This window comes from Labrus bergylta, chromosome 12 (assembly GCF_963930695.1).
Source record: "Labrus bergylta chromosome 12, fLabBer1.1, whole genome shotgun sequence".
Lineage (NCBI taxonomy): Eukaryota > Metazoa > Chordata > Actinopteri > Labriformes > Labridae > Labrus > Labrus bergylta.
Window position 1 is genome coordinate 22,908,515 of NC_089206.1, and position 17,556 is coordinate 22,926,070.

The 17,556-nt window shown below is 43.2% G+C and overlaps 1 protein-coding gene across 2 annotated transcripts in view; it reads right to left on the reverse strand.

Moving 5' to 3' along the window:
- The window catches only part of plxna1a (plexin A1a), a 259,997-nt gene that overhangs the window by 212,420 nt on the left and 30,021 nt on the right, over nt 1–17,556 (reverse strand). For both annotated transcript variants that reach the window (XM_065961309.1, XM_065961310.1), the window contains exon 2: nt 8,614–10,012. In XM_065961309.1, coding sequence (XP_065817381.1) covers nt 8,614–9,783 — 1,170 coding nt within the window. In that variant the 5' untranslated portion in view covers nt 9,784–10,012. The remainder of the gene's footprint in view (nt 1–8,613; nt 10,013–17,556) is intronic.

Below are 17,556 nucleotides of genomic sequence, written 5' to 3' on the forward strand. Positions count from 1 at the left end.
AAAAAGCAGAACAAAACAGTTTGAAGCAGAGGAAGTTGAGATAGTTTAGATATCTGCAGGTGAAGACTGATGGTGTGGATGTCCAAGTCAATCCTAAAATCATACTAAGACAAATTTGTGTAACTTTTTTTATGGACCAGGTTCAACCATAATAGTCATGTTTGAGTGCCGTCTCTTCTTCACACTGTCATCTACTGTCTTTGGTGCACCTCATCTTGCTTGGACACATGTGCTGCTCTTGGCCTACATTCACCAAATAGGCAAACATGATCACATCCTCACACTTGCCAAAAAGCTCTATCTATGTGACACAAGCCAGATGAGGCTCTTTAAACCACACTGTCCATCTGAGCACTGCCCACCATAATCTGTGTAATCTGAACTAAAGCCTTTCCTGACAGCTATAATCCAATTATAAGAGACCACTATACCGGGGATTCACCCAAATATGGACGCCTGTGAAAATACTGTTATTCTGTGTTGTGAAAGTGGTACAGGCACAAACTGACACTGAGGACGGTGTGTAGCTCCAGCTGTGCACATTCATTGCACGTGACTGTACAGCAAAGAGTGCTGAAAAAGAAGGCTATGAAGCCTGGGGATCTGGAAAGGGAAGCCAACACTGTTGTGCATTCAACCTGCAGAGGGCAACGCCACAGGTTGCAGAAACAGATTGTCGAGAAGCTAACCGACGAATTACCTTTTTCTGAGCTGATTTCTTTTCCCTTAGCAGACAGTTTCCTACAAGTTTCTGTCACTCGTTTCAAGTCTACTGCAAAAAGCTATGATTACAGAACCAGCAGGATGGATAGATAGAGAAATGTTTTGCATTAGGGCATACTGTAGCTACCTTCCATGTAGGCATGAAAAAAGATTCACTGATTTCCACGTTTTTAGCCAAGCTAGCATTAGCATTAGCTAAACAACAAATTGTATGCTAGCCCATTGCTTCCTATTTAGCTTCAATATCTAGTGTGGTCGCTTCTGGCTCTAAAAAGAAAACATGGGGATGGATCAAATGAAAAACAACACAGGTCATAAAGGTGGTCCACAAACCAATTGGTGAAGCCAAGGGTGCACCCCCTAACCATTTACAAAACATGCAGTACATAGGCTACAAGCATTGAGAAATGCAAGAAATTGTTATGCACCAATCACCAGAGTTTGAGTGCTAGGCTTTAATTTCGGTTGGATCAAAATATAGTAAAACTGTTCTATCCATGCATTTTATCTGCACTCTTTTTTGGTGCTGGGGATCTCTGTATCTGGGTGAGTATCTTTACAACCACATACACAAAAAGGAATCGTCTAAGCCCAAACACACCTGGGACAGACTGCACTGGACACACACATAAATATGTGCACCTCTGCATGCAAAGATAACCCATTACATGAATAATTGAAGAAACAAATACACATTAATGAACCCGTGTGTTTACTCAAACACACATGCATACATTCATGTCGGTCATAAACTAACACGACCACATACGCCTATACAAACGCAGCATAAATGTGCATCAATAAATAATTACACTCTTCATTAGATGCTGCAGGTCAGCAGTTTGTGAATGTGCTGCAGAGATTTGTGTTCTGGATGACCAGCTCGGGTGTGTGTAAAGGGAAGAAGTCACTAGAGAGGATACGAATGAGAGGAATGGGAACGCTTTTTTCCCTCTGTAGCCAATCAGCTGGTCAACTCGTGAAAGATATTTGACATTCCCTCGAGTAAAGTTTAGGCTTCAGAGAAATGCTGCACTACTTAACCACATCTAATTCCAGCCTTTCTAGTCAAATAAAAGCTGCTCATATCTAATGTGACACTCTAATAAGGAGGTTCTTTCACTTCAGTATCACTGTCGATACTTCTCCTCAGTGTCAGGTTAAACATCTGTTCTAGACTGTCGGCCAGAGAATTAAAAAAAAAAGGTCACTTCTGGGCAAACTCACACAGCTTGAAGGCTAAGCAGCAACAAGCAGCAAAATACTCCAAATCCATAACAAGCTGGCTCTCCAAGAGCCTATAGCAGCCATTAATCCATTCTGTCATGTGCTAGAGTTAACAATGAGCACCACTATGCAGTAAATTTAGTTCACAGACAACATCCAGACTATAGTTGGATCTGATATTCCCTGTTGAGAATTCACTGTATATTAGAAAGATTTCACAGCCTGAGGCGGAAGATACCTCAAGACAAAAACATAAGGGGAGAGCATTACAGCCAAAGTCATTAAAATGCTAAAGGTATGGGATGTGTTCTGCTGTGTCATGCATCAAACTGTCTCAGTGGATGGGAGTGAAAACTGCACCTCATCAAAAAGTGTTTCCCCCCAATGGGCTGTGTTCGAGACAGCATTTGACAGCAATTCACCTCTGCGCTGCGTGAATTCATCACCGCGCTGGCAACAAAATCATCTTTACAAGTCACTTAGTCTGCCCGTGAGTCATAAAAAAACTGGAAGTCTTTAAAAGAAGAGGGGTTAGTTCTACCTGCGACCTTCAATTTCTGAAGATGTTTCACCTGTTCCTTAGAATGTCGGGCAGAAGACAGATGGTGATAAACATGTAGACTCCTGGTTGAAGAGCTTCATTTGGTACTCTTTAGCGCCACCTTTGACATTTTGTTTTCTAACAACCAGCTACATACGGAAATATTGTCTCATCTTAAGAACTGATGAGTCAACCAGGAGAGTTTCATACTCATCGATACCAACAGGAGTGGCTCCAACTGAAAGTCACAAAACAGTGTTTGATAAAAGTCAACGGTGATTTTATTTATGATGTTCCAGTTGCCTGGAATAGCTCCTCTGACTTGACACTGAACTTCCTACCAGTGACAGAGCTTGCACAGACAAACCAGATACAATGTCCTTATCCACATTGCTAGAAGGTCGGATAAGATGCAGTGCTGCCTGCACTTACATGCAGTGCAGGCAGCTCATCTGCTTTAATAAATACGTAGCAAACATTAGTGTGCATGATGTAAGCGCAGCCATTAGAGCCCTGATATTCCCCACCCAGCAGGCCCGAAGCCTGATGCAATGTGGGTGATCCATCCACTGAGGCACAGGCTAACGCTAATGAGACTGAAGATACAATGGGGAGATAAAGAGAGAATGACACACACACACACACACACACACACACACACACACACACACACACACACACACACACACACACACACACACACACACACACACACACACACACACACACACACACACACACACACACACACACACACACACACACACACACACACACACACACACACACACACACACACACACACACACACCAGCCTTTAAGACAGAATACAAAATGCCACAGAAATAGACTGTAATCCTGGCCAGCAGTGATCAACACTGATAAATATTAATAAACACTATTATGTTCAGTGAAGAAAAAAAGAGAGGGAGAGAAAAGATAGAGAGAGAGGAAGGTGGAGAGAGGTAGAGTCGCAGGGAGAGAGACGGCAATCACAATGGAAGAGAGTCTTCTTGCTCTCTGTTATTGCAGGCAATTTTCCCTGTGACGTCCACCTTGTGGCTCTGCAGACAATGTGGACTCACACACACACACACTCACAAACACACAAACTCTGCTGATTATCAGCCCATTTTCCTCTGTTTGTTTGCACTGTTGTTTTGTTCCTCTTTGGGAGCCGGATAACACACACACACACACACAAATTAGTTCTCCGTGAAGTATAAGGAGAGAAAGCTAAAAGGGAGATAAAGGCGCACACACACATTTGCACACACACAGGATAGTATCTTCCTCCCTCTGTCTGAATCAGTCTCATTACTCATGCCGAGGCTGTAGCGTTGCCGGGTTCGGCCTGCTCACAGAGCTGTGGAGCTGGACGGCAGCCCACAGCCAGCGAAGGTCACCCACCGCTCCGTTTTAGCTCCCAGAAGACCAACACCGACCGCTTTCCTGATAATGAGCGGACATAAAAGATGCACACGGAGAGACGTGAGGTTTGAGACACACCCTTCATGGTGTTTAGATAGTGGAGAAAGTAGCTCATTTTATCACAAAAGGACTCACAGACACACAAACTAAGTGCTACCATCACTTAGATTATGTGATTTACTGAAAACTTTTGGGAGTCACCGTTTTGCAAAGGATGCACAGCCAGGAGATATATCTTTATATATCTTTGTGAGCACACCGATCAATCTCCGTCTGAAGTAGTCAAGGTTTCAATGTTTGTAGTTGAGCAGTTCTGTTTTGAAAAGTGACTGAGTCCCTGCAAGAATCCTAGAGGACGGAAAAAGGCGCTAATAGAATCCTTAGTTCAGTCTGAAGTTCTTCTTCATTGGTGTTTGGAAACTCTTAGTAATTTTGTGAGCGACAGCTATTAGTCCCTTTTACACAGTAAGATTTTTGGTCTTTGTTTGAGAGTGTATCCAATGTAGTGGTCTACGATAAGACTCAGTCATGCACACCAAAAGTCTGTTGTGATTCTTCAGTCGGTTGGGGCCCTAGGCAAAAATTAATGGGCGTCCTCCAACCAACGTTCATCACCATTATGCCACCTAGACGGATAATCAATCATCTCTCCAGCAACCAGAACAACTTCCATATTCTGGTCCGCACCAGCACTTGAAGCGGCAATCCTCCAGTAGCCAACCTAAGTCCCTACAGAGAGCCGCCCCCATTAGGCAGGTCTTATTGATGAAGGTATGTTTTGACACTTGGAGAGACCCATAGTCTTTATGTAAGCATGCACATTTATCAACTTCTCTTGCAAATCTTAGTTCTTCACTGTATTCCACCTCAGTCACGATTCTGTATCTATCGTCCTTCATTCAATATTTTCCTTGTTCCATTACCGATCACAAGGCAACCATGCAAGCTGAGCAAAGAGACCTTTCAAGTGTAAGAGAGTATTGCAGCACAGATACAGGACAAAAACACAGCCCTCTCACTGGCCCTGTACTTCTCTTGTTTGTGTGTTTCATCCCACAGGTTCTGAATACACTTTGCCTTTGCAGAACTCGTATCATGGATGACATTGTAAAGGCCCTCAAGGACAGGAACATCATGCAAATGACTTTCTCTCCTATATGCAAGTTATACTACCTAAACTATAACTAGGAACATTGAAATTGGACCTGGACTGATTTCAAGTCAATTTCATATCAGGTGTCCAATTGTGACCATAAAGAGTCGCCTTTTAGCGGCTATAACGCTGATACAAGTGTTCGGTGACGATCCGCTGCCAAAGGAGAGCGAGAGTTGTGTAATAATTTGTAATGAAGGTGGAAAGATTGGAAAAATTATATAGTTCTTCACATAGAGCCGTTTCCAGCAAATGATTTCCTGCACACGGTGATGAACTCTGATGGCTTCCAGGTAGAGAGGTGTGCCTGAGTGACTGACTGACCCGACCTTGTCTCTGGAGATGAGCTGCTATGAAAGTTTCCACATGACAGCGGTGCAGAGGCAACGAGCTGTCAGGCCGCCAACGTCAGGAAACACTGAACATGCCTGTTCGAGGAGATGATGAATTCATCACGGCGGCGTCCTAGAGCGAGCTCTGCTGCTGACACGACCTTGATCGATCGCAGCGGAACGACAGATGGCCATAAAGGACAATCATGTAACTGTACGCTCATTAGCATAATCCCATGCATATACAGTGCACTTTATGCTACAAGGCCACATGGCGCTCGCACAGCAACCGCTGGGCCCCGTGACAGAGATGTAGCATTGTTATTGTCATGCGTGAGCCAAGAGACCTTAAAAAAGAAAAGAAAATTAAATCAGCAAACATTACGAGGACGTGTAGAATGCGGAAAAACATAGTGTCAGTGTCGAGCAGCACACAGAGGCAACAGGACTCAAATGAAAGGCCGGAGATCAAAGATTTCTGAAACATGTACCCCAAAGATTGTAGGACAGGCATTTGGAGTATCCTTACAGGTTTGAGCCCGACAGGTGCAATATGCTCATTTCATGTCCCCCATGCCTTGTCACAAGTAGACCACGGGTGGCCAACATGTTATAAACACATAATGGCATAAAGGGGATAAGAGGAGGATTGTTTTTCTACTGCCAACTATGTAGTAACTCATATTTTCACATCTGCACTCCTGAAAATGTGAACAGAATCTCCTGAGGACTGCCCCTGAAATCCTCCTGATCTGGTGGTTCACATCTCACCTCACAGCTGGAGACTATCCCTGAGGTTATAAAAAGGTTGTGGCAAACAAAGCAACAGAGTCCGCTACATGACACTATAATGAGAATATCTGCCTTTATCAAAGAACAACATTATCAAGTTATCATTTGGTCAAAGGCAGATTCCCTTATAATAATACTTTATTTGTATCTATGTATTATGCCTGTCTCTGCCTTGTTAGCCTCCAATGTTTCCATCTTTCTCCATCCTCCCCTTGCCTTCAAATTCTTTGAATGATTACTGTTAACTTTCTCTCTTCTCTCACTCCCTTTCCTGCTTCACACCGATACATTTCCATCTGTCTAACTCCCCTTACTTTTTCTATGAATTTCCCTTCCTTATTTCCCTTTCGTCTCCAAACCTGTCCTCTATCCACATCCTCCCTTACTTCCCATAAAAAAATAAAAAAAACCCAAGACTTCCATTTTCTTTCATGTGCTATGAGTCTGCTCCCCTCCTACACTGCATCATCTGTTCCCCTCCACATTGTATTTTCAGATCACATCCAGGCACTGGCTTTACACACTAAGTCACTCTCTACCTCATCACTCAGTGGAAAGTCAAGGAGAGGGCAGAGAGGGATGGTGAAAGAGCAAAGGCTTGAAAGAGAGAGAGCGGGGACAAGAGGGAGGAAGCTGGAGAGGAGTGTAAAACTGAGGGGGGGTTAAAGGTTGAAAATTAAAGACAAAGAGAAGAGGTCAGGGAGAGGAGCTGGGGAAGGGGAAGAGAGCAAAGCGAAGAAAGTAAAAAGTAAGATAAAAAGAATCAGCAGAGGGAGAGTGGGGTTAGAAAAATGAAATGAAATCTTTATGCAAATGAAGGTCCTCGAGTGAAAGACAAGGAAGAGAGAGAGAGAGAGAGAGAAGATGTGATAGTAGAGAGAGAGAGAAAGAGGAGATGGAGACACGGAGAGGTGGAGAGTGGTCCAGAGATTTATGGCAGGTTGTTATGGAGCACTGACTGAATAACAGAAGGTGAGACCGGATGAATTATTCACGAGGACACAGGGCCATGTGTGTGTGTAAGTGTGTGTGTGTGTGGGACATGTGGGTATAACACACACACAAACACAAACGTCAGACACTCTTAGGCAACTACAATAAGAAGGAAAGACAAGCCACCCACAGCCTGTGGACAGTCTGAATTATTCCTGAAAAACCGTCAGGGGCTAGACGGCAGCTGTCCCGTCTGCAGCCTGAAGAAGTGCTGTCATTAAAGCAAGGACCAACTAATATAATAAATGAATTCATTATGGGAGAAAAAAAAACACAATTATCCCTTTTGTTTTAACGTTTTAAAAAACACTTAACCCTGCATTAAGTAACAACCAGAACTCCTTTAGTTCCCTAATGATCTCTTTGGCTTGAAGCATTAAACACTGAAGAGGCGGCAGGAAAGATGGAGAACCATGTTTTTCTAGGACTCAAGAGACAGAGACAGAGAGATGACTGTATTTCCGCTAGACTGGGCCTTATAATGACTTTATATGGTGTCAGCCCTCTTTCCACTCAAACTCTGAGCATTAATATAAAGTCTTTTTTCTTCAGCTTATTGAGAGTATTTTCTGCCAGCGTCATCCTCCTATTATGGAAAAGTGATGCCACTGAGACAAGGTGGTGAAATGTGGAAAGTCACATGCTCATTTGGTTACATTGACCAAATAAGAAACGGGAATGTAGACCTTGGTAATGTTGAAGATTTTGTTGAGTTTCATACTTTCTGTTTTATTGGTTTATCAAGGAAATTAATAAAAGCAACTTGGAGGCTTAGTAATCTGCTAGTTTGCCAGGAGTTGGGGGTGCATGTAGCTTATAGTGTTGAAGATGAAAGATATAGTCCTCTATGAAGGCGGCCCGGTTTCAAATCCGACCTGTGGCTACCAATCTGCATGTTGTTCCTCACTCGCTACGATTTCTGAATCTATCCACTGTCCTATCTCTAAATAAAGGCACACAAAGCCCAAATATAAACCTTTAAAAACTGTTTTTGGCCAGGGTGGAGATTTGGGCATTGGCCATGAGAGAAACAGGGGCAAATTTTGTTTTGCTAATCAGTTAAAATCAAATTGCTATCAGCCCTGATTTTCACAATCGGTGCACTTCTATCACTTGTGTAAATTAACTATTTAACTGGGCAAAACTTTTATTAAATGGCTAAATTTGAAAACACCCTAAAGGCATCACAACTTAAATGCTGCTGGTAACTTTCAAGGTGAAGACAAGGAGTCCAACCCAACCTTATTCTAAGTGAGAACCTAACATCTGTGACCTCAACTTGTTGTGATTGATGTGAACCAGCCTATTCTGTAACAAACACACAAACAAACCAAACAACCAAATTTGGAATAAAACACATTCTTCATGAAAACGCATGATCACAGTAAATATTCTAGGAGCGACTTGTCTCAAACACTCACCGAGTTGATGCAGGCCAGCTCCTTGTTGAGCAGCCAGGGCAGGGAGAGTTTCCCCTCTCCTCTGTAGCACGACTGAATCCTCTCTTTAATCTTCTCTTTTATCCTCCTCATTGTGAACAGACACAAAGCCGACTCCTTGGGCGGCTTAGCTCTGTTCTTCTGACCCTGAGCGAATACAGTAAACAGAACCTCCTCGTGCTCCTGAATACCGAGCGAACGAGCCAGCCGAATCCCGGGCTTGGCCAAATAAGCATCCTGAACCAAGCGGTACTCCACTCCATCCTTGGTGCAGCCGATGGGGAACTCGACATAGGAATAGAACTTGGGATCGTCCACACACAGGCGGACAATTTTGGAGGTGAAGAATTGTTCGCTGCTCGCATCTGGTGAGGTCAGCTGGGTATCCAGCTGTAAGGTGAGATAATACACAAACTGCTCGCTGTTGAAGCCATAAATGTAGAAGATGTCGAAGGCAGGGAACTTGGAGAGTGTGTCCGAGGGAATCTTCAGCTGCGAGGACACAAACTCATCCTGATAGACGAAGCTAAACATGTCAGCGTTCTCCTCGTTGGACATTAACTTCCGGCTTGACAGAGTTGGGAAGTACTCGGATTTCCCGTCGATGGGAGTGCCGACAAAAAGTTTGCCACCTCCCCCGAAGAGATCCGGGGATATGACCACTCCAGACATGGTGCCTGCCTCAGCAACACTGGATAGATAGTGCTCTTTGCGGTGGTGGGGCTCGCCAAGCTTGAACAAATCATCCAGACGTAGGAACTGGCATATTCCCTGGGAAGTGCTCCCACAGGCGATTAAGCGGTTGTGGGCAGCATCAAGTAGCAAGAGTTTGTTAACATTAGAGGTCAGCACCAGCTCATGGGGGCAGGACTGGACACCAGGGGGAGGGTAGCAGCGAGGGTTGTCCGTGACTGGGCCGGTGACATGGCTTCTGAGCTTGGTCAGGTTGCTGGACAGCTTGTAGATCCAGTTGACGGCGCCCAGGTAGACCTCGCCCGTTTTGTTATTGACGACTAAATGTGTGAGACCACCTTCTGGCGGGGAGAACGAGAGGAGGGAGGAGAAGGAAGGGACGGTTTTTGAGGGCATGGAAGGGGAGAGGAGAAGCAAGAGGACGGGGAGGATGAGAAAAGGTGGGAGGTGGGAGGACATGATGGTGAGGGGAAAGGGGAGGTGTGAGCGGGTAGGTGTTGGGAGTGTATTTTTCAGTGTGTAATCCTCTTCAGGGTCAGTCGGTGCCTTACAGGACTGCAGGGTACGATGATACAAAAGAAGAGTTTCCAAACAATCAACTTCTTTTTTTGTCTTTTCCTCCTCCTTTCTCCACTGTTGTTTTTTTATAACCTCGTCCCCTGACCCTCAGCCTCGTCCACCGCCAGCCCTGGGAAACAAAAAAGAAAGAGAGAAAAGGCAAAATCTTAGCAAACAGAGATGTCAATATATTCATGGACTTGTGTTCTGCACTTCCACAGATCTGACAAAAGGATTTATTTGTTTGTAGCGAAATGACAAGACACTAAATATTCGCCCACGGCCCCCAGACTCGGAGGCCACGGTGCTGAAGTCCAAAAAAAACAAATGAGGGCACTATCGGCTTTGTTTTATTGACTTCTTGACTCTTGGCTCGCACCACTCTGTGGAGTGCATCTTTTAAAAAGCAGACAGGGCCGAACATTTCTCCTCAGCGTATCGATTGTCTGGAGGTATTAAAAGGATCTAGCCGACAACACGCGTACACACACACACAGACATACAGAAGCGCTAGAAATACACATAAAGTGCAACAGTGTCAGCACGTAGGGAAACAGGTAGGTGTACTGAGAAATAGCAGGTGTATACACGATGCATAAAAAAAAAAGCCGACCATCATACAAAAATGCAGGGCGAGCCGGTGATGTGCAGCATAGTGAGAGCAGGTAAACAAACATCCATAAATTACAAGCACGGCTGCAGGGAGAATCCTATAGGATACGTACTTGGGTGCAACAGAGTAGAGAAATAAAGGTCGGCATTTGAAAAAGAAAGAGAAGAGAAGGAGAGAACTGATCCAGAGCGAAAAAAAAACAGAAGAATCAGTGAGAAGGAGAGGGAAGTGAAAGCTACTTGGCTTCATACCAGTTCAATATAAGAGACATGGAGATGGTGGCAAAGATTGTGAAAGGTGAAAACCAAGAAAAATATGAAGAGAAAAAAGAAAGGGAGACAGGCCATCTATCCTTTTTTATATCCCCTCTCCTGGTTCAGGGTTACCACAGGCTGGGGCCTATCCTTGAATGCACCGAGGAGCAAGAGATAGTGTCCTGCAAGAACATGTTGGCTCCACATGTGTTTACACATTTGAGCCTTTTTTCATCACTTCCTGTGAGGCTGAAGATTAATTTTTGCAAAACATTCAACACTCAGAATGCAAGGACGACAGTTTTAGTTCAAATATTGCAACCTCAGCATTCAATTGGATTCCATTTTTGGAAGATTTACTGAAACTTATTGAAATCAGGAAGTCTTATCCCATGTCAAAACAGCAAACAACATCAGAAAATACACTAAACCTGTTTATATGCCTAAGCTCCATCTTCATTTCACATCAAATGTAATCATCCAAACAACCAGATTCATTCAATTTCAATCTCCATCGTTAAGTAATAGTAGAGCTCGACACCCTTACAGAGTCAACCGTGCAAACAGTTTGTCTCAGAGCTCAACTAGGGGAACTGAAACACACAAAAAAAAAGCCAACACAGCCAAATTAAAAGCAGCACACCTGTAACATTCCTGACATCCTTCAATGTGGACTTATAAACTTCATTTCTACAACATCCTCCGAGCCAAAAGTCAACACACGTTTCTGAACATCATCTCAAAAATAAAGTGGGGGCAATGAAGTTTAGGTTATTTCCCAAACCAGACTGAGAGGAAGCCCACCAAAAAGGGAGGAAAACTTTTCAGCGATGAAAAATGAAAAATGAATTGGCATCATCTTGTAACAAGGATATCCGGTTGTCACAATCATCCGCGGTGTCAGCCTGTTATAAAAAAGCCATGAGCAGCCTGATGCTGTCCAGCCTCCTTTGTATTAGATCATCGTTTTAAGTTTGGCCAAACGCAGAGCACGGGGTAAAGGGCTTATTTCATAATGAAGTTTGGTCAGCAAATTATTCCCGTCTCTTGTTTCGGCTGCCGTTTTTCATTCCTTCCTTTCATTACATTCCTCTCTCTCTCTCTCCCTCTCTCTCTCGCTCCCTCTCTCTGTCTCAGACACTTCACCTCTCGTCAATAGTGTCTTTCATCTCCAGCCGAGCCATGATTACAGTGGCCCCGGATGACGATGCTATAGCCTGTCCCATCAGGACAATGCTGCTTCTGTTAGGCACACGCGCACACACACACACAAATGTGACTGTACTACACAAAAGTACAGTATGTGGTCAAAAGTATTTTCATACACTATTACACGATCATTCTTTGGCATAATTGACATAAAACAGACCTTCCCACGCACACACACAAACACACACTCATGCACCACCCATGCACTTACACAACAATGAACAGAAGCTTCAGTAGACATGAGTAAATTACACTCTTGATACTAAAAGCCTGTAAAGACGGTTATTTTTGCAGCACGTTTCATCTCATCTTCTCTGATGTGTTTTACAAATTCTAAAAATAATCTGAAACAAAGCAGCCCACACTGACTCTGTGGCCGTACTGGAGCTTCAGTAGCCAGTGGCGCTGAGAGCCGATAATGCGAGGAGCTGTTTGACGAAACTGAAACTAAAAAGATGAAAGATGAGAGATGAGTTTGCTTTAATGATTGAATTAGATCACAAAACAAAGAAAGACGTGTGTGTGGGGAAAGTGACTCAGGGTATCGACAACGACGGAAAGGAAAAAAAGATAAAATATTTCAACATGGTGAATCTGTGGTATTTGGAAATTAGTCATAATGGTCTCACAAATAAAGCCGAATGATCACAACCTTTTCACACTCCATCTACAGGTGGTGCCATGTAACTGATCAAGTAGGCAGGAGGGGCACAGTGCTGTCCCCCAGTGACCACAAGTTTATGGTTGGACTTTTTTTCTTTTTTTTTTTAAATTGTCATGATAATAATACAAAAATAAATACCGTAAAACTTCAAAATAAAAGCCCATCCCAATTTAAGGCCCAGCCCCTTTTCCTAGCCCGGTGTTGCTGCACGTTTAGAAAGATAAAGACATTTTCTCAGTTAGAGCCCTCTACATATTTGTTTGTCGAAATAGTTCATGGATCAGAGAATAAGGAGAAAAAGCACATGCCACAGATGGACTAGCGGTTAAATCGTGCCTCATGTACGGACATTCCTCCAAGTGGTTAAAGTCACAAATATAAGTATATATTCTATATTATAATAGAGGATGTTTTCATTCGCGCTCAGGGACACCATAGCATTTGTGCAGCCCAACATAATTCGATCTATACTCAAATCCAAGCTTCTAAAGAGTCTTTCTCATTAAAATGTGACAAAATGTTATCACTTGATGTATCGCATCATTCAATTTATTCCAACTGATCAGCATCTCATCTGATCCAAGAGAACCTTGAACTAGCTGGGCCTTCACTTCTGTGAGTGTGTGTGTGTGTGTGTGTGTGTGTGTGTGTGTGTGAGAATGTTGGTGTGTCAGGGCCATCCTGAAGCCCACCTGCCACATCAGATGAAGCTGTCGAGGCGTTCAGGTCCATCCCTCTGATTTATTGCTGTTGGCACATCGATTGCACACACAGCCCCAGACCTTGGCCAAACACTTAGGCAAATTTATACACACCACTTCTTTAGCATGGAGCTCACATCGCTGCCTGCTGGCCTCAGTCGATCCATGCTAGACTGTGTGTTTGTCTGCGTGTGTGTGTGTGTGTGTGTGTGTGCATCCTGCATCTGTTCAATCTTATTAACTACAAAAACACACGCAGACACACGTCCAAACACAACCGCCTGTGCATAAACTGCATGTACACAAAGCATATATAACTGTGCAGACCAAAGGCAACATTTAAACATTTACATTGATCTATTTTAAACATTGTTTTGCTCTGGAAGAAGTGCAATGAAGACAGAAAATGTTGGAGAATCACCCTGATAGCAGCTTGTATGACCCAGCTGATTGAGTCAGATGAACCTTTGAAATGTATAATGAAGTCAGAAGTCAACCCGTGACACTGTATCTATAGCAGCATTAGCGGCACATCCTTTGTAACAACGCTCTGGTTGTACATCTCATGACAGAAGTTCAAGTTGTTTTGCCTCCCTGTGCTGAAAGTTGAATTAGTTTTTCAAACTTTGCTGCTGAATTTTCAAAATGTTTTCAGCCAGTCTACAGCTTACCAAGGTCCTCGAACATAAAGAAATCATGTGAGAGTCTCCGAAAGAGAGAGAGTCTGATTTAAAAATGAAATGTTTATTGGCTTTTCTGCAGCCTTGAGTTATGTTCTCAGGACTGAGTCTGCATCCAAGCCAACAGTGAGGGCCTCTCAGACTGCTGATCATGTGAAGGCAGCCCTGAAGGCTCGACACATGTTAACCCCAAGGTGTCACAGAGCTCAGTGCAGAAGTTTTACCTCAATCTGATCGATCATTTAGTGTGAGACCAGGATTTTAAAAAGTGAGGATTATAAGCTTTTCTTTGCTCTAAACTTTATGACAAAGAATATATTGCACATTTGTCGAGTTTGATAATAAATTTGACAACGGCTTGTTAAGATCTAAATTGGAAATCTGATCAGAAGACAACAAACTCAAGAGAAAACAGTTTGTGGATTATGACATTGAGTTCAACACAAAGGTAGAAATTGGTAATCATCCCCCGAAAGACAAATGACACACAAAGGACACAAGAATCATTTTGAGTTGATGAAACCAGAGGTTAGTTTTACAATTACATCACTCAGTGTACAGCTGTCATCTGATTGGCTCTGCTTTTAAAAGGTCAAAAATGAAGATATGAGTTGATTAAACTGATTGAACTTTGAGAACTGGGGTGAGGAGCCACAAAAATCCCAGAGAAGATCTTCTGTTGCTTTCTTTCTGTTGACTCACACACCTAAGGCTCTTTGGAAATATAATCACTGACAACATCAAGACAGAGCCGGAGGGAGATTTCTGTGCATTAAAAAGGGGCAACATGTTCTCCGTTGTCACATAAACATTACTGTTTCTCAACATTCAAAAATAAAACCACAAAATCTTATGATAGTAGGGCAAATTGAAGAATCGAAGAGGTTATAGATTTTGATTCTAGTATCCCAAAGTCACAAAAAAAAACACAAACACTCACTTAATTTGGGATGATTGGGATGTAAATTCAACAAGTATTGTCCACAGGAGTGTTTAACAAATTGTTGTCTACCGGCAGCCAATAGCATGATCCAAAAGCAACACAGTCAAAGACGCCATATTCAAAGCAGAGGCTTGTCAACAGGAACACATCAGCAGGCAACTGCTTGGGGCCTCAGCCAAGTACAGTAGGGGGCCCCGAAGGGCAGACAAATCTTAAACCACAGCAGTGGCTCAAAGTGTGCAAAGTTGGAGATGACACCTCCCTAAGGGGGCCCCCAATCCGACAGCACTGACTCTTGTTGAGCTGCAAAGAGTCGCATGAGTTATTCCTGTGAAAAACGAAGTTTGTCAATGAAAGTCAACAAAGGGAAATGAAGAGGAATTATCCTCTCATGCTCACTCCCACACACTGGGGGAGAGAAAACAAGAAAGAGGAAGAGAACAAAGAAAGCTAAGCAGTGGTAACTGGAGCAGATAATGACAATTTAAAATAATAGTAAATTACTGAATGCTGCAAATCTAACATTAACTATGAAGGAGAGAAAACTTCCACTTGTATGATGTTATGTGTTTGTTCTTGGACATCAAACATTGTTTTACCTATCGCTAGCAGAGCAGCCTAGTGTGTATCCAGCTATGCTTGTCGAGACTGACTAAAGTGTGAGTTGCCGAGAGTCAGAGTCACCCTTGGAGGGGCCCCTGGGAATTTTGCAAAGGGCCCCAAGAGACTCAAGAATTGCCGTAAATAAGTACTCACAGAAATGTAGAAAAATGCAACCTGAACCTTTGTGTTTTGTCCCATTTAAATATAAAGCTAAACATGTGTGAACCTGAAGCTTCAGGAAATCTGAAGAGACGGGGATGGGACTAGTGAGACTGTATTTAATATCACTTTTTGCAAAAGTCTGACAATTACATGATTTTCTTCGCTGCAACAGATGTCTCATTGCATGTGTACAGAATCTAATGTGATCAATTTGTTTTAAAACTGCAGGCCTCCTGCAACAGATGGTCCGGGAGTCAAAGTTACAGTTGAGGTCAGACGAGGACGGAGGAGGAGAAGGAGTTGATGAGAACGAAGGCCAGGAGGCGGACATGCACTTGAACGTGAGGAGATTTCTATTTGGAATCTATTTTCTCGAAAGGCGTCATATTGACAAGTGCTAACACTGCAGACTGTAGTCGACTCACAGCATCGTCTCCTGGCTTTAAGAGCCAGACCGATAAGAAAATACAGTCAGGAAGGAAGGAAGGAAAGGAGGAAGCAGCTTGATTAAGGTGAAAGGATACACACGCACTGTCTGTTTTTAAAAAGACCTGGAACAAGGCCTTGTATTTTATTTATACATGTGTCAGAAAGGTGACCCAAAATACTCCCAATTAGGACTAAACTTTTATCTAAGAAGTGTCATGTTCCTCACATTCAGGGGGATTATCAGGTGTAATCTGCTTTGTTCTAAGATGCTGTCACACTTTAGGAAACAAAACAAGATTTTGAGATGTAATAAAAGGCTTTCATGTTCTGTTTATATTCCACGCCAGGTTAGCTCGACTCAACACACACATGCTGTTGCCGCTTGTCATGTTTAAGCTTTTTAAGCAAAAACTAATTAGATAACGAGTGCCATTTCAACTCAACTAATTGGGCCTTCTACTCGCATGTTAAGGGAATGACATGAAGTAAGTGCTTTGTGTCAGGCTGAAGAAGTAAAGAGAATGTGGTTTGTGAAAGTGGGCTGCTGCAGCATACAGCTCAGACACAGTGACTTCATTTACAGTTTGCATTCCAGGACTGAATACCCAGACAGCTGAATGCACAAGCAAGCAAAAGCATGCAGCTTTAACCTCATTCCCTACACACACACACACACACACACACACACACACACACACACACACAGTTAATTTATATGGCAATCATTCAGCGTAAAATAATTCTTTGTTTTTAGGAAGGGGGAAAAAAAACAACAATGTGCATCCCAGTGTGTTGTTGTGTGTTTAACCACTAAAGGGATTAGCAGGAAGGCGCAGACGGTACAATGACTCGGCTCCATTCAGCAAAAATATTCAAACACACGAGCACATGCAGGGAAACAGATGCTTGCATACTGTAGGAACACGTGCGTCCAAATGCATTCATGCAAACGACCCCCCCCCACACACATACAGAAAACCCACCCGGATGCACATTCATATACATGGAAACACCTTCATAAACACAGACACAGACACAGATACTGTACACACTGGCGCATGTGCAGCCGCAGATACAAAGACTCACTTAGACAGGCTGACAGGTGCAGCTCAGCCATCACTCATTGAGACAGAGTGCTGTAAATCTACACTGAACAGGGTTGAGTGGTTGAGCCTTAATCATTCCTAATCTGACTGAGTCTCCTCTACAATACGCTTACTCTGTCTCCCAGCTCTCCAGAGTGGAGGGATTTAAGGATTTTTCAGATAAAGTTAAATCCTGACAACTGTGGTAAGCTTGTTTTTGCACCCTGTAATGGACAAATCACATGAGCTTGGATATCTGCTTAACAACCAGTGACACTATTGATCGAGAACTCATCCTGTCTGCTGTTACAAATTAGCTGCTGCACAAAAA